This window comes from Rhamphochromis longiceps, linkage group LG6, assembly GCF_057381845.1.
Source record: "Rhamphochromis longiceps isolate RC_006_pf linkage group LG6, R_longiceps_female_GT1.1, whole genome shotgun sequence".
In the NCBI taxonomy this organism is placed as follows: domain Eukaryota; kingdom Metazoa; phylum Chordata; class Actinopteri; order Cichliformes; family Cichlidae; genus Rhamphochromis; species Rhamphochromis longiceps.
The window spans coordinates 19,662,742-19,689,532 of record NC_140562.1 but is presented as its reverse complement, the minus strand read 5'-3'; the positions used below and the strand labels follow the sequence as shown (position 1 = coordinate 19,689,532).

Below are 26,791 nucleotides of genomic sequence, written 5' to 3'. Positions count from 1 at the left end.
GTAAAGTCTGCAGTACTAATCAGCGGTGCTGGGTTCAAACTCATAACCATAAACAAACACTTCATCACCTGTGTGTTGAGCCTGCCCAAACACCCAAACCCTCCATGCTGTAATGGGCTTTGCTTCTATCCGAAGCCAAAGTCTGTGGGAGAACAGGCCAAGTTCACAGACTCGACCTTAAAATAACAACCAAAATTTTTTTTTTTTTTTTTTTAAAAAGCTCAGCATGTAAGTAGCGCCATTAAAACCCAAGCTTTGGTTTGCTTCTAAGTGGAAAAGACAAGTCACAGTTAATTCCAGGGGTCATACCGTTGATGTGAAGTCAGAGAATATGCCGGGGTATTATGAAGGACTTATTATGTTATGCTATTATGAAGGTTGGAGCGAATAAGTAAATCTCCCTGCTGGCACCACCTTGCTTTCCCTCGCATACAGGTCGCACTGACAGGATAGAGGACAGAAACTGAAGAGAGGCATTCAGAGGCATTTTAAAAACAGACTGTTCTTTCATTCCTTTCAAGGAATGCCAAAGAAACATAAGAAATAAATAAAAACTTTCTGTTTCCACTTTAGTTCATATCATGCCTCTTTGTGAGCCACTAAAGCAGTCAGTGTGATTATTTTTTGTAAAGAAAACACACTTTAAAAAAAAGAGAGAGGGAGACGAGGACATCCGAGTTAAAAATGCTCAGCTGGGGTTGAAATATGGGAGACTCTTCTCCGTTTGCCTGCTACTCAGACAGCCACCAGGGCACAACTTGCTGCCAGTGAGAGCGTTATGACTTGCGACATTGTAATCATGGGCAGCACCTTCCATTACACGGCCTGGCTGACAGGGTCGGGCCAACGTGGGTGCTGGCTCTGCCGGAGGGAGACAGCTTGGTTGAAGACGAAATGATAATGGCTGGCATTAATCGAGTCAATTACGCTGAGTCGTGTCTCCCGCAATTCATCTACAGTTCAAATAAATAACTAGGGATGTGTGTTGGAGTTTTGGGGAAGGAAATGGCCTAGCCAGACGTGACTGGAGGGTGAAAAGAACAACAATCATCTCTAAAAATCACACAATGGTGGAAAATAAGCAACACACACCTGCACAGATGAAGCGTGAGAAAGAAAAAACAAAACAAAATCCCATGAATTTTAATCACAGCTGAAGCCGAGTTTATAACGAGAGAAAAACAAACACGCAAGCTTTCTGTGGCTGCTAAATGTTACCGAGGCTGCCAACAGATTGTGTTTGTGCCGTGTTGACTACAAATAATAAGCGGAGGTGGGGGGGGTGTTAGAAAACGAGGAGTAGACTTTCACATCTACACAGCAGCGTTGTACTAGTGTCAGCTTTATCTAAATGCTGTAGTTGTTAGATGATGCCTTGGCTCCCCTCCTTCTCTCCCTCTGTGGGTTGAGAGGGTTAACCAGTATAATAGGCCGGAGAATGGAGGCTCATTACAAGATATCAGCCCTATGTTTATCAATTAGAGTGACAGAGAAAGGTCTAGTGGTGTTGCCGTGCCACGGCGAGCCTTCAACACGCCGTCAGACAAAGCCAGGGTCTCGAGGTTCTGACGGAGAACAGGAGGAAGGAACAAAACCAGCAGAGATATTATTAAAGCGCTTGATTTGCAATCTCTTGACATTGGTGGCACGTCAGGGATACAAGTGCGCCAAGGCTGGGCCTATTGCTCTACGAGATTCTCCAATTTCTCACATCCGTCGACAAGCACTCCCAGAGGGTTTCATTTACGAACGGGCAGAGAAACTGTCCAGAGGAAGGCGAGACATCAGGCTTGTCCTTGTCTGGCATCAGAGAATGCAAATATACTACAAATAAATTCCTCCTGGAACACAATGGAGGTCTAGTGAGACAAGGGGATGAAATGAGAAAGGAGGGAGGGAGGGAGGGGGGCGGTTGCTAAACAAAAGTAGATGGCGAATCGGTCCACCACCACCACCAATTGGTTGCAGAGAGATTCTCTTGCACTTGATCTCTTGCCCTCGAGTTTTCAAATTGCAACATAAAATGTCACCAGGGGAATTCAGACAATAGGCAGGGGAAGAAACGAGTGAAAGGACGAGGAGGGGGAGAAAAATGAGGGCTTAAAAGTACAATGGCGAACAAAAGTCACCAAATGACAATGCCTGACAGCCACTTCAATTCTGAAATGATGCTCCTGTCATGCTGTGCTCCCAAGTATTGATTTTTTTGCTTCTTCTCTTGGAGCGCCAGAGGGAGAGAAAAAAAAAATAATCTAATCCAGTCGAAACAGATCCCTGCTACTGGCATCAGCCCACTGCTATAGCCATCATCAAGGTTAACGCAGGCACAACACTTATCAAAGTATCTCTCTCCTCCTTTCTCCTCCCCCGGCTCCTCCCCTCACACTGATCTTTAATGGACTGGTCACCATGCTTGGCTGGCAGCCTCTTCATCTTTTCTTACCCAGAAACCACTTGTCTCTGCAAAAACCTCGCCCTCCTTTTGCCACATCAGTCTGCACGGCTGCCATCTCCTTGCGCGATAACTCCGGCACAGCTTCAAGGTCGTGCCACGTGAAAAATCATTCGTGTTAAAATGTCATCTGGAGATGAAAAATAGTCAAATGAAGGCAGGACGCAACCGGATGAAAAATTTGGTTGCACCTCTCCTGAATTTGCTGTTGCCCAGAAGTCAGGAAGGCAAGGTTTTAGTGGCACGGTGCTCAAGCTGCATGTAAAAGCAAATCTCCACCCAAAAAAAAAAAAAAAAAGAAAAAGAATTAAAGCAGCAAACAGACTCATTGTGAATAAAAACATCTAAAAAGCATACAGCAGTGACAGCGATGTGCTTTTATCCAGCATTACAAGCTCACCTTCAGCCATTAATAGGAACAAAAATATATATATAAATATCAGGAGAACATTCCTCCAGTGACTAAAGGGATGGTGTCGGAGTGAAACAAAGGAAAATGTGGAGTAAAGTCATATTTCGGGGTGAGGTGGTCAGTAATAATGATGGGAGCTGCGGAGGAGGTACCTGGGGACTTCATTATGTTGACAAGACAGCAGGACTGAGACTACTGTTCTCCTCTCTGTAACCCACTTCTCCTTTTCCATTTCTTGGCGTCTTAAGTGAAACAGTCAATGCTGTGCTGTGCTGTGTGTGCTGTCCAGGCTGGAGAACTAGGTGCAGTTTCTCACTTTTCTTTTTAAAAATGTGCCCCTGTTCTCATGGTGGTGCGATACTATCGCACAAAGACACTTGTTTTGTTTTATTGGGTCCCCCCCCTCATTCTCTTTATAACAGATTTGCCTGTAATGAGACGCTCGGTAAACCAGCCCTGCTGACATACTACATTACAGCAGCGACAACTACATGACAGCAGGCTACAGTTGGTGGCAGCTATCAGTTTGAGTGCTGCGAATGTGGTGGTGAAAACAGCCTTTGGGAGTTACGGTTTCTGACTTTTTCCCCTGCGTGTGTGGTGGAGTATCCCCCACTCCCCACAGTGACGATTTATTAGGTATATGAGAAATAGAAAAATAAGGAAACTGCATTAGCACTCACTCTCGCCGGGCATTACTTGTATCACTCATAAGAAAACAGTAAAGTATTTTGCTCATTTTGTTTTGTTTGTACTTCTTAAATTTACTTCTAGAAATTTGCATTTCAGTAAAAACTAGAGCAAAGTGGCTTTTGTTATTTCTCCTGTTGAAGCCCATTTTAATAGACTTGACATAATTGTGTGTATAATTATTTTATTACTTTTTATTCATGTGGAAACGGAACATAAGTAATTATTTAGTAAAATTATTTTAAATGAGTAATGAAAAATATCAAGGGGGGAAAGTTTTTGATCACAGGTTGGTTTTGCTTCTCAAACAAAATACATACTTATTCATGAAGATGGCACATGTATTCAAATTGTTATGCCATTTAATTAATATATAACCTGTTATATATAACCTCACATTATATATAGCTCATTATTATCTCTTAGACATTCAGATCAATCTATTGGCCTTGAAAGGGAGGTCAAAGGTCAAATATGACATACTTTATATCTTTATGTGTTACTTTCTATAAGTTGGCAATAAACACCACTATAGTAAGAATAATAGTTTCTACATTTTAAGGCTTTTTTGTCCATTTTCAACCAAAGAATTATTAAATGAACATTACAGACCTTGGTGAACGTGAGCCAAATTTTAATGGATTGTTAAGTCCGCTGACTCCAGTCTACATCTCTACAAAGTTTTTATCAGAATTCATTCAAAACCTTTGTTTACAGACAGAATGTCTCACATGCGAAAACTACCAAAAATATAACCACCTCAGCAGAGGTAGTAATAATCTAGGTTTGGCTTGATTTATTTCTTCTATCTTTTCAGATAACTAGCACCAGACAGGTATTGCAGACAAGTTTGTTCATTAGTTCATCAAGTAACCTCAAATTAAAAGTAAAGAATGACACAAAATCACCAGTTATGACAGCTAAGATTGTCTGAACAGTAAATCTGTTGACAGCTAACGTCAAGAGACATCGTTTAAGATACAGTCTTGAAACTTTGCAGGTGCTTGGTTGGAAAGTCAGGGTCAAGTTTATTCTCCATTGATGGAGAAAACCAGCCATGCTGACATGACTCCCTCAACAAGGTTGTCTCTAAATAAAGAAGTTATAATTCTCATGCACTATAGAGTGGGAGAAAGACTTCTGCTAAAGCATTGCAATAGCCTTGCAAGAAAATTATATTGGCAGTCAATAAAATTTAGAGAAAGCAGAGATATCATTTCACTGTAAAATATTATTCCGGTCACAGATATTAAATCACTGGAGTGTAAAAGAAAACATAATTCATCAGACCAAGTCACATTTTTCCATTGCTATGTGGTCCACTTCTGATGCTAACGTGCCCAATGTGGGGCTTTCTGTGTTGGACAGGGGTCAGCACGAGCACTGACTGGTCTCCTGCTATGCAGCCCCATAAACAAGAACCTGATGCACTGTGATTTCTGACATCTGTCTGTCAGAACCAGCATCAACTTCCTCTTCAATTTGAGACACAGTAGCTCGTATGCTGGATCAAACCACACAGGCATCCTTCGCTCCCCACATGGATCAATCAGCCTTGGCTGCCCATGACCCTGTCAGTGGTTCCTCACCATTTCTTCCTTGGACCACTTTTGACAGATAATGACTGGTGCAGACTGGGAACACCCGACAAGAGCTGGAGTTTTAGCTATCACAGTTCGACCCTTGTGATGGTCAAACCCACAATTTTGTGCATATTGCCTGTTTTTAACATATCAGCACTGAAGACAAATGTTCACTTGCTTCCTAATATATATCTTACCCACCAGATAACCAGTGTCATTTACTTCACATGTTAGTTATATTAATGTTATGCCTGATCGGTGTATACTACATTAAAAAAATTAACCTCGGTGATTCAGACTATTTTAACAGATGTTATCTGTAAAATGCATCCTTAGCCAGAGTTTCTCTGAGATGCTCAGCACAGTCTGACAGTTTGTGGTAAACGCTCATCCACAGACTACAGGTTTATGATAACAGAACATAATGAGCATCAGTTCAATGTTAATGTCTGTAAACGACCACGGCAGACCCAGTGGCATTTTGCTGCTTTTATTAATCCCTACACGGTTGCTGTACATTCGCACTCAGAGCTGCAGCTCTCCCGCTTCCAGCTCAACGTAACACCAACAACCCAACCACAGGACCCAGTACAATATTTAATTCGGCGGGGCGTGATTGCGGATGCCGTGCAGGTGCGTCCGCCTCCTCTGCACGGCACCGCAGGCCACGCCCCGCCACAATGTCATTAACATGGAGAGAAGGGCCAGATCGTTTTACAAGCTCAGCAGAGGGAAGACAGTGACACCAAGCACTAATTAGGCGCTATCGTCTGGCTTTCACTGGATCTCTCAAACAGTAAAGTCAATTACTCCAGAGAGCAGCAGAGGATGAATCAAGAGGCTATATGTGGGGAAAAGGCAAGAAGCAAGAAGGAAGAGTAAGAATAGAAATGACTTGGGTGTTGCTCACTCTTCCCTATCTGAGCCTTCTTATCTGCCCTTCTGCCCCTGAGCCCACCACATTTCATCCCTAATGAACAGCCCCATAAAAAGAGGGAGTTCGATTTCTCGCTCTCCTTCTTTCCATCTCTCGGGCTTCCTCTCCTCCCAGCTCCCGTGGAAGATATCGGAGTCTATCATTTGCTGTGCTGGGCGGCAGCATCCGATCTGCAGATCTCCTTCACATTAAGGATCCTATTAGATAGAGAACCCTAAAAGGTAATTGGATTTCCCCCCTAGTTATCTTCATCTCTGTTTCACCCTAAGCCCGCTGTAATAACTTACTCTCAGGGCCAAAGATAACTCAATTCTGTCCCACAGAGAGCCAGAGAGAGTGTGAGTGAGAAAGAAAGAGAGGGACAGTGAGAGAGAAAAAGCATATGTTACGTCTCTGAGGCAAACGGGTATCTAAATCAAAACGCTCCTCTATCACTGCCTTCTCAACGATATGCAATCTGACAAGGAGTAAACATAAATTTGTGTTTTTATGGATCGAATTAATCTCATTGCTGGTGCCTTGGTTGAGATTTGCTGCTGCTGTTTAAAACAGAATTTCTCAGATGTAGCAGAGGATGGGGAGGGAATTGCTCTCTTTTTTTTCCCCCTTCAGAAAACCTTATTTTGATACCTCAAATGACGCGCTGTGGGGGCCCATTTGGAGGTTTATTTCCTCACAAAACAATAACCAATCTGAAGTGTCACCGCAACACAATGCAGAGAAACAACCCTTTAAAAATCTGGGACATAACTGAAAATTATTTCACAACCCCCCCCCCCCCCCCCCCCCCCCCCCAAAAGGGTGGGGGTGGAGGGCCTTTCATTGGCCTGTTATTTTTATTGTGGCAGTGCAAAATGAAACCATTGGCTCCAGCAGGCTCAAGTAGAGCTTGTATAGAGGCAAAAATCAATACAGCAATATCAGAGCAAGACTTATCAGGGTTCGCTTCTTCTCAGAGGTCACCGTGGAGCAACTGCATTTAAGTGGGGAATTCAATTGTGAAGCATAGTTTGGGACAAGCTTTGCTGGGTATCTGATTAAGGACAGCTGGGAGGTTGCAAGGGAAGGTAAAGTTACAAATGACAACCCCAAAACACAGCTAGCTTTGCAGAGGGACCTACGTTTTCTTTGTTGCACGTAATATGGAAACAAAATCTATGAAAGTGAATGCTGACAAACCCACAATGCCCTAAAATGCAGAAAGAATTCAGTCTCCATACACGTAGCTACCCCTCACAGAAGCGTCTTGATAAACTCTGTCATAAAATCCATCATAGACTATTTAGTTTGTGTAGGTAACTACACAAATGACTTTATATTTATTAAGGCTTGAACTCAGTTCAACTGTTTATTCTTGCAATACTCCCTATTTCAGTACACATTTTAAAGGTTTTCAAAGCCCAGAAGCCTCAGCTGGAAGAGATGTAGAAATATAGAAAGAGAAAATAACAAGAAAACACAGCCAAAAAAAAAAAGAAAAAAAAAAAAAGAAAGATATTAGATTTGCAGACCCGAGGACAGCAAGTCTGTTCTTTGCTCAACATGCCAGGCTAGCAATCAGGACCTGTATGCTGGAGAAATGTAGAAGGGATAGGACATGGTTACAATAAGAGTACGTGGCCCACGGCCACAGCAGAAGGCTGAGGCAGCGCAGGATCATTTGGGGCCATCGTGTGCAAACTGACTGCCTGGTCTGTCGATCGGCCAGTCTAGCAACCTACTGTAAGATGCTTTTACTTGCCAAATGCCCAAACCTGCATAGACTGGAATAAAAACAAAAACTGCCGGTATTACCCTTGCAGAACTTAATCATACTCTAAGAGTCAGTGCTGATGATGATAAGGTCAAATCATGTCAAACAATACTGTGCAAATGACTGACACTTGGCACTGTATGAGCAGTACGGGTTCAGCCGAATAACATGACAATCACACAGGAAAGCAGTCTAGCCTGTGATTGCCATGTTTTGCTCTCTTCACTGTATAAATGCTCAAGTGCACGAGCTGTGCCTCCACCCCTGTGATTGACTTTCTGCAGTCTTAAGGGATTCTACTTTACCCAAATGTAAGAAAGACCCTTCCTTGAACCTTAAAAAAAAAAGAAAAAAGAAAGCATCACATTTTACTGCCAAGTGGGGGCCAAGGCTTACACACAGTGAGCCCTTCAGGCCAGCACCTCTCAGGTCTGTCTGCAGCTTTTAGTGCTGGCAGGTTCCTGAGAAATGATGGTGGGAGGGATGGAAGAGAGGGGAGGATGCCATATTCCTGTCATTGGCAAAATACACCCCCAGTGGGAGTATAATGGACAGGATCTCAGCAGGACAGGAAATGATTTTGGTGAGATCTAGAAAGAAGAGTCGGGGGAGTGAAGTGGAGTTGGACTCGCAAAGGGGCAGCGAGAGGTGCCTACGGGTCAGGACAGAGTTGGCCCGGCGGCTACATGTGAATGGCAACGTTTGTCCTGAGAGCTAGAAGGAGGAATAGGAGAAGTTAAGACGCAGAGGCAAGTCCACCGTTACACTGAGATGTACAGGGATAAATTAACACTAAGCTGGGGCTAGCCAAACTGTATGTGCAAAGCAGTTAACACGCGCCTGAAACTACATCTGTATGTGTCTCTATGTTCCCAATTAGCCAGGGTTATGTTTGAAAAGTAAACATTTGTCTTCTAGATTTACTGTGACAGATTCTACAACTTTATGGTTTAAAGTAGCCACTGGATCAGCACCTTTCCCACCACTTTTACCGCTTGTTTGTTTTTATTCAACATATACACAGTCAGAGCATACCAATAACAAGTCAAGAATTCTTATCAAAGCAGTCAAAGCTGCTGAAATGGATAAAGTTGCCATGGGTCACACAGGGGGAAAGCCAGACTGATTTTGCAAACATCCTTCATCCTTATTAAAATATAATTAATGATATATTTTTGATTCCAATTCACTGAAAAAGCTGTCCTTGCATCTTTAAGATAAATTGTGGCAAACGATTTTAGTGTCTATGAAAACTTCCTGCGCCAGGCTGGTGAAAATCACAGTTTATATACATTTTCGTATTTTTTTTTTATACTTTTTTTCTTCCGTAATAAAAATATTTTCAATGGGCATTTTGTGTTCATGCTTGTGTGTTTGCCTAAACTGCGCAGCATCTTACCTCAAATTCTGCATGTTTATGAATGTCTTCGGCCCTCTGTCGGCTGAGGATGAATTCAGCTTCGTTAGCCACACGAACCAGGTGGTCCTTCATGGTGTGACTCAGAAGCCTGAGGGCAGATGGGAGAGTGGCCATCAGTACACTGCAATACTGTGTAAGATTTATTCCTTCATTAACATAACAGCTTATAAGTCATTTAGCCTCAGACGCTTCGAAATTTCACAAAATCGAGAGCATCACTGTATTTAAAGCTTGTTTAAACCTACAGATAAACCCGCCATGTAATATCCATGAAATATTGAAAAGGAACCGTGCGAAATAAGCAGAAAATCTAATTTGAAAACCAACACAAAGCACATTTGTCTTCTACCTGGGGTGCAGGTGTTAATTGATCTGTTAATGATATGCATCTGACAAGAGGGAGGATCTCTGCTTGTGTTGCTACATATGTAGTCTACCTCCTTCTTCTTATCAGTGTTGATGAAACATGCATGTTATGTGTGTGCGCGGGTCACAGAAACCTCTCCGCAGCCCCACAGGTCAGGACTGTGCAAAGTGGAACAATAACAGACCGGTGGACAGAGAGGAGAGGTGGGGGCAGGCTGGGACTGGCAGCGGGATGGCTGTAACCTAAGCCTCCAGTTTCAGCACAGTGCAGCAGGGGAGCGGAGGCACTGGGGCCTCTGCAACCTCCGAGTCCTTATTCCGGCCCCACTATCAATAACCTAACCACTGGCACTTCTTTATACCGCACCAAGTTAATGATTGCACATGTGGTCAAATCCTGTTAAAATAGGGTTGTAAAATTCAATCATATTAAGCACGTGCCACTTTAGAAGAACTTTTAAAATCTTGTTGGAAAGAAAATTCGGGAAAAAAGCAGTTTGGATGGACTGGTCATACCTGCATACCAGAAAATCCAGCAGAGCTGCACCAAATTATTTTCTTTACTGACAGAAAATGGTGTAAATCTTATAGGCAACTAGAATTAGGGGCTAACAAGTCAGGTTTTTACAGAAAAAAGATACATTTACTTACATTAACTGTTGTAAGTAGTGAAAACCAAACAATATACATCTCCATCTCATATAGTAACTGTACTTTTCAGGGTGTGAGCTGTATTATATATTAACCATGTCCAACTTCTGGGTGTTTTACATGAAAGGAGATACAAACTACACTGTAAGTAATTGACAGCTGAATAATAGAAAATCCATCATGTACATTGACATAATGAATATTAATTAATTATGCAAAAAAATTAGGATGTTAAAAGGAAAGATTAATCCACATCATAATATAGCCCGATCCCTGAAAAGTACAGCATACTCACAACGTAGGATGGTTTTCCACTTCTGAATCTATTTTCCCAAAGAAAAGTGTCACATACTTAAAACTTGGATGGATGGATACATAGATAACGTATTAAGAATATCAAGTATATTAAGCTTAAAATTATTATATGTCACAAACGCCAAAGTTGTTAATAGCTGAAGTACTTTTTGGGTTGACTGCGATTTGAGTGTATTTCTTATTTGTTTATCCTCCTATGAGTCTGTAATAAATAAAGATTGATTGAAAAATTATATTATATATTACATGTATCATAACAGCAAAGTCTGGAAAGTAATTTTCTAACACTTTCTTAGACAAACACGTCAAATGATAACATTGCTATCTCATTTGTGTTACTTGGGATTACCCTCTGCCAATTCTAAAAGCTGAGGATCAATAATAGAAAGTGTTGCTCTACCAACCTGAAACTGAGTGTGAATACTACAAAGGAGCCAGAGTAAGAAGGGTGACCTCTTATTAGCAAAATGAAGCTTCATATGTGGGAATAATTGAAAAACAGAGATGGTAGCCGACAGATAAAGGCTCAGGCAGAAAGGCCCGAGTGGCAAATTAAGAGCGATTTCCCAAGTGTTGCAGAGGAACCAGCACTCAGAGCTCCTATCACCTTCTACCTAAACCCTCTTTCTCTCCCCAAGTCCCACTGGGATAAGCAGGTATTGAATGGAGCCTTGAACGCAGCGGTCCTCCATCCTCACTCCCCTAAGTCCCTCTGCGCTTTTCAACCATTGATTGTTGTCTTGAACAGCCACCATATTGCACGGGCCTTGAGGATCTCGGGTGCCCGAGTGGAGGAGGGGTACGATGCGATCCGAGGAAGGTGAAATTGGAAAGTGGCTGATGAATGGAGGTTGGAGAGATAATTTAGTGCTGCTGCAAGAAGAGAGGCAGGTCGGAGTTACCTACCTGCCTTCGTTTACCAGCTCGATAAAGGCTAAGCCGGCATTCTTCTGGATGGAGTTCTGCCATTCCTGCAACACAAACATCAACATGTTACTGATGCAACTTTTTACAATAGTACAGAACTCTGTTGCTATACATTAGCAGCAGCAAGAGGCAAAAATGATACGTTTACAAGATAAGTGAGTTTTTCTTAGTCTGGGTCAAAGTGAATTTAGTTTGAACAAAAACAGTAGCTCCATGTAAAGCTTTTAATCCCTCTGACTTAGCTACTTCTTTACAGGCCCCTAATATCACATAAAACATGATCCAAAAAGGATTAAGAATTGCTTGGATTAGCGCCGGCTGCATAATATGCGAGCCCACCATTGCGCAGCAGTGAAAGAGCCGTGTTGAGAGTGCATTTATCACAAGTAAATACACACATTTCTTCCTCTCTTTGACTAGCGTTATGGTTCGAGGTGTCAGTCTAAACAATCCAACCGCAGCCGTGTGCGCCTTATATCCTCAACTTCGAAGGGACAACGAGAGAAGGGAAACTCGGCCGGTCATCGTCTCTCATGTTCTGTTCCACATTTCAACACCTTCAACGCAACCGTCAAAAGAATAATAAAGCAACAAGGTCACGGGGGGCTGTCTGAAGCTCACAGCGTTTCCCCCCCTTCTTCCTCTCAGGGGAGCTGGAGAAAAATGCACAAAAAAATTCTCAGGTTGGAGACCTAAACCACCAAACTACTCTTACAAAAATCATTATTCAAAGCTTGGACTTCTTTTTTTCTTTGCATTCTTAATATTTTTGTTAACCAACATTAAAACTTGCCATCAGTTGACAAATGTTTAACAGTTACTACTGTGAGAATAACTGTGATCCACAATTTATTCAGACTTGGAGACACTTTTATTCCAAAGTAATCAAAACCACTCATTTTTATCATTTCCATTTAATCGTTTCACAGAGACACAGAACAGCTATGAAGTGAAAAACTTGCGTATAAGCCTAAACTCGGCTGTCATCATCTCTGGAGCTGATAGAGGAAATCGTGTGTTTACACAGAGACTAGCTTTTCAGTAACCCTTAGAGAGCCCGCAGGGACGTGAATATCAGCGCTGCGAGGAGGAAGGAAAGATCAGTTTACGAGAATTTCTAATACACATCCACACATATCTGTGGGTGCGTCGAGATTTTCTCACCTGTGCAATTTTTAAGCACAAGCCCATCAAAACTAATCACATGGCAGTCAAGAGTACCGTTCTTCTGAAACGCCTGTGCACCATCACTCTGTGCCCAAGTGCACGTCATATACAAAACAACCTTACACTTAACCTCAGTTCATAACTGCTTTTTGTCCTGCAGGACCATATTGGCATTGACCGTGTTTACAATACATTCCAAATACAAGAGGGCACAGAGGGAATACGAGTCTGGGCGAGGGAGTGGAAACAGCGTTTCTGGGAGAGGGTTTTGTGGCTGCTTTGGAGGAAGCATGTCAGAGTAGCCTTGGGGCCTTCTAGCTGAAGCATTGACTGTAGTTGAAGGACATTAACCATGAGTGTTAGCCTGTGGCTGTGTGGATATTCTAAACTGATCCAGACTGTGCAAGCTGGATTTCAAATAAACACCACAGGAAGCAGGGCTGTAAATAGAGTCGTGCTCTGGAGAACCAGAAAAGCGGTGACATAAAATTTCCTTTATGCCTTTAAAGCCTTAAAGATTTTGATGCCAGACTCTAGAAAGTAAAAGATTATCCTGAAGTAATAAAGATTGGATCTGAATCTGTGGCCGGGATAAGCTCTGCGTCTAAATTAGGCTCGATGAAAAGCGTAGAGACCATTGGCATTTTGGGGGACATGGACAAAGGTGATAGCAAGACTAATGGTGTCATTATGGGCAAGAAATGGCTCCTCTAGTTGAATTAAAAAAGCAGTGACCCTGATCTGAGGGACATCTCCCAGTGACAAAAAGGAAACAGGGACAGGTCAGTGATAGAATATTGGATATTGGCTGCCCTGGTCAGCAGTGTCGCAGCTTTTATGGCTGCGATAGAGGCCGTGACCACATCGCTCCTGTTGAGAGGATACAAGCACCCATTTGTGACCTCTCACCTTTAACCTGACCTCCTAACAGATGATAGGACGCGCGAGAGAGGCAGCCGATCTTTGATCCCGACTTTAAAGCGATCGAAAGAGAGAGATCGTGCACACGTTTAATGCACTTTACCGGCATTTATGTTTTGCTATGCATGAATCTGTTCATGAAAATGCCTAATGTCTAAATCTCAAGTCAATAAGACAGCTCTGTTTGCTCTGCGTTCCATGATGATGGCATTGAGTCTAAACACACATGCCATGCACTTCCGTCATTACAGCTGATTATCCATAATCAACTTCTAAATATACCACTACCACTGGTGAGAAAACACAGACCTCCTGAGCAAAATCGCCTTTCAAACATCAGACTCGCCACAACACAAGGAAAACATTTTCCAACACCGAAGAAAGAACCGTCTCGGCTCTGTCGAAATAATAAATAAGTCAGTTGTGCTTTTCGGTGGCATCACTCATAATCACAAGTATTTGTTGATCTGAAAGGCTCGGGGAATACAACTTTAGATGAGACGGCAAGAGCATAAATCTGCATGTCATAAGTGGCAGAGCAGCAGAAGCTAAATTAAAGAGGCTAAAAGCTACTGATTTTTCCTCTCCCCCCTTTTACTCAAACGCCTCACTGTTTAATGTCTTTTTTTGCCACATTAACTGAACAGTGAGAGAAAAAAGTCAACCGATGCAAATAAAATGCACGCATTCAAAGAAAAAAGAAAAAAAGGCTCTAAAAATATACTGCTCTTTAACCTGATTAATACGGAAGCTCGGTAGTTTGTTATTAATGCTGCGTCTGCTGCGCTTGTGTGTATGAATAACTTAACACTGGTGTACATTTTCAACAATCCACATCTGCATGTTCAGATGCTATCTGCTTAAAGAAAAACAGACACTCGTGTTGGTGTTTGCGTGATCAAATTCACAACCCAAGGAATATTTACTGATGTCCAAATATTTATACTGCTCGGTCTCCGAGAGCTTCATGGGATCACACTGTCATGGCTATACTAACACAGAGTGAGAAAGCTAAGCCTAAAGCCCCCATACCCCAAACAGACAAATCAAAACATATGTTACAACCACTTGAACTCTGCACGAAAAGTAAATGTAAGGGGAATACATAAATATATACAGAGCATTTTATAAGCCAGTGGTATGTTATTTAAAAACTGACTTTTTCCTCTTTTTTCTTTTAAACTTATTCTGTAATATGATATGCAGTTCAGCTGGTGGATTTTAATGGTGTGAGGAGAAAAGGAATATTTAAAAACACCATATGCAGCCGTTTCAGGTCCAAATCAAACACATGTTGAAATGAAATCATCACCTCGTCCAAATGTAATTTTTATGACATTTCAGTGCAGTAACGCACAACATTTGTATAAATTTTCCAGAAAACAAAACATTAAAAAAGTTTTTTTCTAACTGACAATTTTGAGCAATCATTACAGGTTTATTCTTAACTACACTGACTGAAAAAGGGTTGTTTTTTATTCCCCAAAATGCTGGCTCCAAGCTGCTCTAACTGCAGCATGATCTAGGAGAAAATGAACAAAATGGCAATTCTTGGGCCTTTTATATGCCCCACTTCTTCTGAGGAAGCTCTGCGGTGTTGCAGGAAATGTTTTGTGGGATAGTACAGTAGCAGTTCACGGCCCATTGCACAAGGACTGCAGGATCAACCGGGACTGGCAATGGCAAACCAAGGACCGAAAAAGACACACATAAACAAAACACTGTTCCCCAAACAAACTTTGTTTCTGCACCACTAATTATTCAGGAAGCTAAATGCACAAAATAAATGGTAAATAAAGCTATAAAAAGAACTTTGTACGCACAAGGCGATTTGTGCGATCTCCAAGTTAAGGATTTGGGAATAACACAAGGTAAAGATTCCCACTTTAAAGCTAAATCATGCCAAATATTTGAACCTCTCCCGTCCCAGATCATAAACGAGGGCGAGTGAATTCCTACTGAAAATGTGCGCGAAGACGACGGGTCGTGATTTTAACAACCGGTTAGCTGAGAGAGGATAGCGAGGGGAAAAACAGAAGCGCATTCCAAGGTCTTATAACAAGGGACCTGACAGGTAAGAAAACACTGCATTAGGAGTGCCTGTCGGGAGGGGAGGGAAATTCATTTATATGAAAGAAAATTATGTTGCGTATAAATAACCGGCCATTCGTGCGACTTGAAGCCCAGTTCACAGTAAAATCCGCCTGGGAGCCAAATTAAAAGCCACTCAATATTTTTAGGAGTCTCCTGTCTGATTTTCTCCTCTCAGCTAGACTTCACTTCCTGTCAGGAAGCCCTCCTTGACCCTAAGCTCCTCCAACACAACGCACCCCGCTGCCCCCTTTGCGGCTGCATAGTTGGCAACGATGGGGAGTCTGCAGGATTAAGTGCCAGTTGGCGTTACTGTGTTTTCTCTAAGCCTCAAAGGTCGGTGAAACTTTCAAAGAATATGCAGCATGATATTGTCCTATGAACTAGAGAGCAATGGCAGGGACAGTGAGCCTCGTGGCACAGCTGTAAAGGGGCACTGGAGCAAAGCGTGGAGCGAGGGCCAGCAGAGAGGGAGGGAAAAAAATAACACTTTGATTTTCACTGATCTTGAACCTTGCGTGCCTCTTTAACAGCACGATGGGGTGCGGGTCTGACTGTGCCGAAAAACGATGGAGAAAGTATTTTTTTTGTCCCTTGGTTTCATCACATTCCTCACTTTTCTCTCAGCTCCCCAAGTGGTTCATTCAACACGGCCTGCGTTTGATCCATCGCTTATGGGAGAGAAGAAGAAACAATGTTCACTGACAGAAATAAATGACTATTTGAGCAACTCAAACATGGGACCGGCTTTCACAAGCGTAACTTTTAAAACAAACCTGTTACATAAAATATAAAGTGGACAAAAGTAACCGTCAAGGCTTCAACTTCCCCGTTCCCTCGTTTCTCACATTATGCTATTGATTTTCATGAGCGTACACTCCCGAACTGTTCCCCGACTCCGTGGGTTTAAACTTCTGCGCCCAAGTAGCTCTCCACTTCTAACCTGGAGGTCAGAGGGTCAGAGGTCAGGAGCAGCCAAGTGTTTGGGGAAGTCAATGTCTTTCTCCCTGCAGACTGAAGGAGAGGTGCCCATCTGTTAAACAGGTTAACTTTGGTGAGACGGACTGGGAACATATGATGATGCACAGTCATTGGATTAGCGGGTTAACACCGATGTTATTGAATTACAATTTAAGGATTATCTGCATCAGCAGCCACGACGAAACGCTTTACTTAAATCAGAGATTGACAGGCGTCCGAGAAGTGTCAATCGGGACCAAAGTAGTGGATCAAATAACAAGAGTATAGAGGTGGTGGCTGCTAGCATGGCTAACCATATATATCACAGATATATAGCTTTTGAAAGAATTTTGGATTCAGGAAATGGGACTTACAAAATCTAAAATCCATCATACGGGACATTTTTCAGTGTGTTTTTTCTTTTTCCCCACTGACACTGTTAAAGCTGCTTTTTCAGTGCTTTGTAAATTAGGCCCAGACCTCTGACAGCATAGCAGAGCCACCTGATGACCTCGTTTCAGTATTCAGTTTTCCCCTCTTTCTCCCTCTTCTGCACCCAGTCTTGACCATCATGAAAACAACACTCCACGAGCCCACAGCACACTCACTCTCCCTCCCTCTCTTCTTTCCACTCCATGTACAGGATGCATTTCTGATAAATGGCAGAAGGATGGATGGTCTGACAGAGGTGCCGGACAATAATGGCTGATCTACAGGACACAAATGCAGCTACTGAGAAGATTAATGAGCCCCTGCTCATCGTAGACTGTCCAGTATCCAATGAGATGATTTCTCAAAGCTCTCGACGGATGGCAGCAAGCACAAGGAAAAGCTCTCTCTCTCGTCCCAGTGCATTATTTATTAATCAGATATCTTTGGTAGAAGCGAGTTCAAAAACTGCACCGGGGAAGCGAAACGTTGACTGTGAGTACGACAAAAACGGGAAGACGAAAAAGTGCAAGACCTCGTGCTTAGTGTCTAGTATCAGTTAAGATTCATAGGTAATATATGTGAATTGTACCTATAAAGTTTCTGGATGCAGCTCACAAACAGCTGATAACTTCTGGCTATATTTAGTCACAATTATGATTTTAACTAAAGGCTTCAACATGGAAGTCCACAAGCCAATCGTTTGTGGTACAATGTTATATACATCTTTTATATACAGTTAGTTAAACAAAAACTAAGAGTGTAAAACAAAAAAAAAAAAAAATCTGACTCACTAGTCGACTTTTTATAGGTCAAAAATTAATCTCCCATATCCTCCCAAATACACAATAATGGGAAAGTGTCAGCTGTAAGCCTTTAAAGACAATAAATACTGAATAAATAAGAACACAATTGACAGTCAGCCTTTTTTTTTCCCTATATTGAGTAGTCCTCAGTAGTGGTTAAAGCCAGAGTTTATGATCATTAATCCTCACTTTGTATATTCAGCAGTGTGTGAAGATCAATATTACAGCTGAGAACAAGGGCAGTATGCCACCCCAACAGTTAATGTCTTATCAAAATGGTCCTTTAATTGGGAGCGCTGTTGTACTCGTCTCGAAAAGGGGTACCATCAAACAGCGGTTTACAATCCCCTCCTCAATGCCAAGCTGATGTGGCCGCCAATGCAACTTTCATAGGATCCCTGATTAAAAACTGCTCTGCAGTCCCCAGCCTCCTGACCCTTCACCTTGGCTCCACTCCATCTCAAAGCTTGGGAAATTAATTAAAATTTCACAGAGACGGTATCGCGTCACATCTCTGATGAAGGCATGGGGGTTGAGAGGGGAAAGAAAGAAAGAAAAAAAAATCAATCAAAATCATCTCCATCTACTCGCTCCACTGGTTGACTCGAAGGCGGGGGGGGGGGGGGGGGGGGGGTCACAAGATGGCCACAGAGGCACTTCCTGTAAAGACAATTGAGCGCTTCCTGTGCCAGAGGGCCCAACAAACTTTGCTAAATAACGTCATCAATCACGGCACTGGCCCACTCTCCCTGCCCCACAACGGGAACCAACACACACATAATTATACATTGTAATTTAGCCCAGAGGAAAGTCTGTCCCTCTTTTCCTCTTTTCCCTTGTGAGAGGCAGTGCATTGGCCCTACCTTTCTAGGCCCCCCTCCTCTTCCCCTTTACACAACAATAAAATTACATTTGCATTAGCTGTAAGAGAATTTGGTTGGATGATTTATTGATGCAATCAACACTATGCTGTCCAATCCCTGGTCCTCCGACTGAAACAGTGTGTGTGTGTGTGTGTGTGTGTGTGTGTGTGTGTGTGTGTGTGTGTGTGTGTGTGTGTGTGTGTTTTGGAAATTGGGTGGGATAGCTTGGAGCTCAGAGAAAAAGAAGAAATAGCCTGGGCTAGGGACCAAAGAGGGGGAAGCGTGGCATGAGCTGTGCAGTGGAACAATCACCAAGATTCTGCCTTTGATTAGATTAGCATTAAACAACACCCTGACAGATATGACAAATAGGTGCATTAGAGCCTGTCATTCTTCTCTCTTTGGTTTTCTATCTAGCTTTCATTCCCGCTATTCCATCGTCCCTGGACATTACGGGGCTCACATTCCCTCCCCGAGTCCCACTAGCCCCAATTTATGCATGGCCACTGACATCCACACAGATGTGTGATCTGACTGTATTAGCTTTTTTTTTTTTTTTTTGAGAAGAAGTAAAGTGAACTATAGGAACTAAACAAACGTATGGAGGTTAAAGGGTGCAGGAACGAAACGACAGGAGCTATTTCTTTAGGAAATGAAGCTGATAAAAAAAAAAATACAGGCGAGTGGAGCAGTGAGAGGGGTGTCATTAATCAGATGTGCTTTTGTATTATTGGAAACCTTGTTTTTTTGTGTGCGTGTCGTTTTTTTTTTTTGTTTTTTTTTATGAGGTTCTTTAAAAACGATAAAGATGCACACAAACACGGCCTGGGATGAGTTATTATCTGCTGTCCTTGTCACTGGCTGTGCATGTGAGGGCAACTTCTTGTTTATTTATTTCTGATGTACTATGAACATAAGTGTTTTTCAAGCAAAATACACAGACTAAATTCACCCTAAATGTAAAGCTCACCGTGTGCTGCATTTATGGTCTGCACATGGTAAAGCCCTTCAGTAGCTTTCTGTCTCTAAATACTAATCAGCTGTCCTGAAGTGATGTATTGACAACCCCGATCATTGATCTGCCCACGCCTGCTTATGATCCCTAAATTAGTATTCATGAATCCAGCAGCAGCTAAATAAACTTGGCAACAAAACACCCACAAGACAACAGAGAAGAGAGGGATAATCAATGCAAAGCACCATCAAATCTACATTATCCCTCCTCATCAGTTTGGCCCAGGCCACAAGGGCCCCGCTCAGGTCAAAAGGTGATGCGGACAGGTCGCCCACCCTTGACCCTCCAACCAATATTTGCGGCCAAATATACCTTCGCTCTGCCCTCACGAGGGGAAGGGTGAATATGGAAAGGTAGACAAGGTAGGGTGGGGGAGAGATAAGGCTCTGTGAATTTACTGCACTCAAGGTGAGGCTGATAAATCAGCCTGCTGGAAAAGCAGAGCGCAGGCCTGAGGAAAGATAAAGATGCCAGACTTGCCTGGGAACACAGAAGCATGACAAGCTCCACCACTGAGCTGCTGGACTTCATGCACACCAGACCTGGAGAAATATAAAGTAAAGGGAGTCAGACATAATGGCATATGAAACAAGAAAAAGTTTTGTGTTTGATTTTAAACAGCTTTCTGGATTTCTGTGACAGCACACGCTAACCATCAGGGATTACCTAACCTTGTGCCATCTGCAAGGGAGCGGATAGTATTGATGGGCCTAATGAGCCGACATGATGTTACTGTAAACTAATACATATTTGGGCCTTGTATTACAGGCCTGGCGTGGCTAGCATATGTCCCATTGATCCCTAATGGCAAGCCCTGGGCTTTTAGAGGGCAGGGGGCCGCTAGAGTGTCCAGAGTGCGCTTCAGCGGATGTTTCATGTGTCTCCGTGTTTCACAGAGACACATGTAACATCACATTCGTGCAAACACACATGCATGCACATACAGCCCCACCCTATTTTTTCCAGCCCCCCCTTACAGCTATCAATCAACTTTCCATTTTGTTTGGTGGCAGCAGACATCCCAAACACTGCTATTAGTGGCCTGGCCTCTGCCCTGGCCCCCTGGAAACCTTCAGCACGACTACCGGCGCAGCGCGACTCATCACAATATTGGATTAACAATAGCCTGGACATATTGTTGCAATTAAATAAGAATCCCTGCATGGTTGAGGTTTGTGAGATGATCTAAAATGATGATGTGACTTCTAAGGAATTTCCATAATTTTCTACTCACTGGTGCCCTCAATAAGGAGCTCTTGTCCATGGCTGCCCAGCAGAGTGCGAGAGAGGAAAGGGGCAAAGTCCACAAAGATCTCCCTCAGTAGGGGAGCTGCCTTTTCAAGGGCATGCTCCAAACGCTCCGAGATACTAAAAAAAACAAAACAGACAGCGGACGGAGTAATTTAACAGTAATTGGCCAAAAGGCTAAACAAACTCTTTGAAAACTCACAAAAGATGCTTTTAAAAATACACCGTCAGCAAAAATGTGTTTTTAATATGATGAAAAAAAATATGGAATAAAGACAAAAACAATAATCAGAGCATATGCATAAATAACTGATTGTGTAAGCGCATGTGCATAAACAGCTGATTGTGCATGTGTGTGAGAAAAAGAGAGCGAGAGAAAGAGAGAGAGAAGATGAATCACCTCATATTGGGGGCTGTGTTCTGGGTCACAGGGGAGAGTGGGGGGACAGATGGCAGGCTAGTGCTGGCTGGAACCTGGCCGCCTGCTGCAGGGAGAAACCAAAGAACTCTGTTATTAGTCTGGATGTTGGACAAGAATGGGACACACACACACACGCGCGCACAGCAATACATTATATGACCAAGGTCGCACCATAAACCTGTGAAGAAACATGCCTCTTATGAAATAATACAGAGGTCTCCATTCAAATGTATAGAATAGGTGGATTTATGGTTGAGTATGTGGGGGTACAAGTATCATTTTATAGTTAGATAGTGGATGATGTACTCTGAGCACAATACATCTCCCATAACAGTGTATAATTCATTGGGTTTGATGAGAAAAATCTTTCTATGTGAAAGGATGACAACACTTATCTTCTGCTTCAGTTACACTTTAAAGATGAATTATTCGTAGATGGAAACAATATATGTTAGACAAAGGCTTAAATATGAAAGAAGTAACTCCATTCATTGTTATTATTCTATTTTCATGTTTTCTTGTTTCCCCTCATTAAGTCATTACATACCAATTTACCCCTCAGGGCTGCTTTTCTGACCATTTCATTATACAACTAAAAGGTGCTTTACGACTTCATTCTGGAGACAGAGGCACATGAGGTACAAAGTCCGCGTGTGATTGATCTTGCAGTAAATTCACTTCCCTGTGGCTCATAAATAAGCTAATGCCCAGCTGAATATGGAGGAGGGGGATTCCTCTGGTGTTTCAGTGGGCTTGTTTTTCCAGCCAGGACAGTCTCCGTGCAGGGATAACTCTTCAGGAATGACACAGTGTAATGTGCACTGGAATATGTGTGTGTGTGTGTGTGTGTGTAAGGTGTTAAACAGCGCCATGTGGATCTGGTGAGAGTATCCCTCTCAAGCTGAAGTAGCTCCTTCAAACAAAGAGGAGTAAATGAACGTCTCCATTAGTCCTCCCACTGCCCCACTAACACACACACACGCACACACACAGCATATTTACTCAACACTTCTCAGTGCCATCAAGCAGTCTGTGCATACAGCTAAGCTATAATTATTTACTAGCACACACACGCACCCAAAAGTCCTAAAACATAATCCACATACTCATGTCAAACCCTCCTCTCTTAAACACACAGACAAAAAAAAACATTACACTTTTACACAGAAAGGGGACAAAAACTGCTGATTTATGTCACTTATGAATCAACTAAGATAGGTATGACTTTAATATATTGTTTTATTCAGTCACCATTCACCTTATTCCTTCTCCTACTGGAATTATTGTAATACTGGGATGTCCCAGTAGCCTGTTAGTTAAGACAAATGCCAAATAACTAATGTCTACGTTTGATTCCCCCCACTTGAATGGTCCCTTGATACATGAAACCCACCCTTTCCAAATGCACTCTATTGCATCTCTGTTACAGTTATGCATGTTCCAGTGTGATTAGTACCGTTTGTTTTCGGTTGTTTCTGCGTAATCCTGATGACTAACCCATTACATTTTTGTGTAGACTCACATCATTTTCTGTGTAATTGCACGATGGGCCCTGGCACTGGCAGAGCACCGCCCTAAAATTGTCTCAAATGTTTTTATTTTTTTCACATTCGATACTGCTTTAGCTTTTTAAATAATTGAATCAGTGTTACTCATGCTGTCCTCCAGCCTGAAGAAACTGGATTACACTGTGCAAACACCATTATTCCATCAGACATACAGAGAAGCACGATCTCTAAATAAATATTGACTTTCTCCTCAGCACACTCATCCACCCTGTGACTTAGCTGCCCTCGCTGCTCTGCCAATACTGCAGTCCGGTTTTGTGTTTGTGTGCTTACAGGCTGCAGAGTCTGCAGAGGTGCTCTGGGAGGCGTCGCTAGAAGATACCACAGAGACGCTATCGATAGGTGTCCCACCAGACACGGAGCCGGAGGCGGTTGCCAGGACGGGGGTGGAAGTGCCTGGAGATGGCATCACTCCTGCTTTCTTTGGTGCAACGATGACGCTTCTGTAGAGAGAAGAAAAAGCGCTTATTATCAAGACTCATAGATCAACTGGAAGAAAAAGCTGATGCTGCCAATTCACAGAACCCTTCATAAGATTTTTGCACACAGCATGACTAGAACAACACCACAACCTTCACTGACACAGAGTAGGGGAGTAATTATGAGCAATTTAAATAAGCAGAATAGTAGCCCACTGAATCTTACCATAAAACAGGACACCTGATGTAATGTCTCCATTTAAAAAACTGTTTTATTTGGACATTTCTACTTTTAATTAAATACATTTTTCTTTAGTCAACAATACTACTTTGAGAAAACTTGAAGAAACTACAGTTTGGCTACACTGAAATCAAGCTTCATCTAAAACATCCTTAAGTGTGCCGAAGTGCTTTCTATCTAACGTTCACCCTCTGATGAATGCACTGGGGTTAAGTATGTGAATACTACTGAATAGTTTTGCAGACTCTAACAGCCAGGAATCAAACCATCGACCCTCCAATTAGCAGATGATCTCTACCCCCTAAGCCATAGCCACCCGTTTTATTAGATGTCATCTTCTGCTTTATCACATAACACCAGCTGCATGTTATCTGATATTAATGCAACTTCTACTATGATGCCTGATATTTAGTCTACCAAAGCAGTACATTTATAATAATATACTTCTATAATATCTCAGTTATTCTAGAAAACCTTCTAAAAAAAAAAAAAATACAAATAAGTGATCTTTTTTTTTTTTTTGCTCAAATTCAGGTTATTTCAAGGAAAGAAAAAAACATTTTGAAATGAAAAATGTCCTGATAGACTTGGCTCTTACATTGGCTTTGCCTTAAATAAGGTTTGCGTCCACACTTGATTTTAAAAATGACAACTTTAAGTTGTTTGTTCTAAAAATGTAAAACAATCAATGTATCCTTAGACACAAATCCTGACATTAATAAAAAACAACTGCCAAGCATCACAAAAAACACCTCACTGACAGCTAGATTAAATATGTACATTGAGTTTCTCTGTAACAATGATGCTGCCTGTTGAGAGGTCCCTCCTGTGGAGTAACAGGAAATGTTTCTCATAGTGATGTGGTACGAGTAAGTGGAGTTCAATTCTCATCCGGCGAACAGCAGATGCGAGGAGAGCAGCATGTAGATAAGCTGTCAGTTTAGACCAGGGCTCTGACAGACCAGCGGCCATATCAAAGAGAGCCTGGCCCTGCTTATCAGTGCTGACATAGGAGAAGCAGGGTCTAATCCCTGGCTACTGCTCCCCTCTCAGAAACACGACCCAATGCAGGTTTTAACAAGACATGCAAGAATACGTCAAATTTGAATATGCAATAAAAAGAAGAGGCCCGAACACAAGAGCTTGCAAACATTCCTGCACGTCCCCAGTTTCAGAGTGTGTATGTGCATTCTTTCCTGCACACACACCCACGAGGATAGTTGGCTCTCTGTACTGCAGACAGATACCTGGCTGCTGTGTCAAAGCATGCGCTCAGCTGATTTAAGGCAGCTGATCAGATCTATTGTTACTAAAAGTTACTGTAGCTGTTAAATCTTAACAGCTTTGAGGGAAAATAATAATAACTGTGTCAGGAATGCTCGACAGATGGAAGGTCCACTCAAGGTCCACGTGTTGCATAAAACCCGAAGTAGTGACAGAAGAGAATGAAATCAGTATTGATAGGCAAGAAGAGTGGAGATAAAAGTATCTGGTCATTTTTTTTCTGTTCAGATAGTGAGTGGACTGGACGGTGGTATCAAGAAGCAAGGGTGGCGCTGACATGAAGCACCCTGGGTGTCAAAAGCAGCAGAGACAGAAGGAGAGACACCCCTGCTGAGTGAAGGCTGAAAGTGTGCGTGGATGTTTTCAGAAATATTTTAATGCACACACATGAGTGTCCAAATAAATGCTCGAGTGCACGAGTGTGAAGAAGTCTGCCAGTGAGCATGTCTGCATATGTGTTTGGCCTTCCATCTGTTCCTCAGCAAAGGCTCAGTGAATTATTCAGCAGGTCATTAGCCACACTTATCATGAGTGGGCCGCCCCAGTCGATTAATCAGCCGTCAGCGGCCCCACTCAACCCGCAAACAGGAGCCCAGGGCAGAAAGTGTGTGTGTGGCTGAATTATTTAGAAGGTCTAACCTACTATGGCTAAGTGCAGCTATGACTCCAGTAAACTCTGCTATTTCAGGTAAAACAAGTGTGAGACCGAATAACAAATTGTCTCAAGTTGCATGTACATAAAAATACTCTTCTCTGGAGACTTTACCTCAGACTGACACGATGGAGAGAAGAGTGCACCCCAGCAAAGCTTTGATCATAGCTTTCACTATGTAACAACAACACTGACCGTACGCACACAAACACATTTGTACACATCTTCACCCTATGGAGCTGCGGCTGGCGGGAGTCGGTACCTTGATGTTATCTGTGATCTGTAAGTGTGAACAACATCAACTAAAGTGCCCACAAAAACAACTGCCTCATTAAACCAATGGAAGACACTGGTTTAAAAGGGGGTAAACCGTTCTTTGTTAATTATCCAAAACAGAGTGAAAGACACATGTTTACACACAGTAACCAAGGAAGCATAAAAAGCTGTTATTAGCCGTAATAGGACCGCCGCTCACAAAGCCCATATCTTAACATCTTCAAGTAATCCTGGGTTTAAAGACAGAAGACCCGGGGAACTCCCTTGTCCTTTGTTTATATTATCAACTGAGTTTCTCTTGTGTTACTTGATGTTAAATAATCTATTAAAAATGGAGATGATCGAGAGCAACCATCTAAAACTACGGTATTAAATAGGAGCAAAAGAGCTCAGTCTTTATGTTTGTCAAACAAATATTAAAATAAAACATTAACAAATCTCAGTTGTGGTAACCAGACTGCATATTAGACCTCGCTTTATCAATTTCACGGTGTTATATACTTGCAGTTTTCATTGGTGGCTCAATTCTTTAGTAAATGATATATGAAAAATCTTTTCCCAGTTTAATTTCTACTGTCTTGTAATCACAACAATATTTGACAATTTTGTTAAAGCAATGTACTAAAAACAATGGCAGATATTTATCATTATGTCCTGATTCGGATATAATATGGATCTTTGCAATTAACACTAGCACATAAATGTGTGATTTTTATTATACCAGCTAAAGTGGGTTCAAGCTTCCTCAAGGTACATCACTGCAGGTGAACTCCAATGCAAAGCGACAACGTCTTTATTAACTGACTTTTCTAAAAAGGTAGGCCTTGACTGAGAGCTGCGCTCATGTCTGACACGCTTACCGCCAGCAGTACATTAACAACATTTAATCATCAACAAAACTCATCTGTACATCAGCTCTCACAT

The 26,791-nt window shown here is 42.2% G+C and overlaps 1 protein-coding gene across 8 annotated transcripts in view; it reads right to left on the bottom strand.

The window, feature by feature from the left end:
• The window catches only part of lrba (LPS-responsive vesicle trafficking, beach and anchor containing), a 172,696-nt gene that overhangs the window by 86,605 nt on the left and 59,300 nt on the right, over positions 1-26,791 (bottom strand). For 5 of the 8 annotated variants that reach the window (XM_085409606.1, XM_085409607.1, XM_085409610.1 and 2 more), the window contains exons 30-35: positions 23,269-23,438; positions 21,407-21,491; positions 20,993-21,126; positions 20,239-20,300; positions 11,486-11,550; positions 9,227-9,335 (exon numbers count right to left, since the gene is read on the bottom strand). In XM_085409606.1, the coding sequence (XP_085265732.1) occupies positions 9,227-9,335; positions 11,486-11,550; positions 20,239-20,300; positions 20,993-21,126; positions 21,407-21,491; positions 23,269-23,438 (625 nt within the window). The remainder of the gene's footprint in view (positions 1-9,226; positions 9,336-11,485; positions 11,551-20,238; positions 20,301-20,992; positions 21,127-21,406; positions 21,492-23,268; positions 23,439-26,791) is intronic. The other 3 variants (XM_085409609.1, XM_085409611.1, XM_085409612.1) reach the window with 1 other exon arrangement.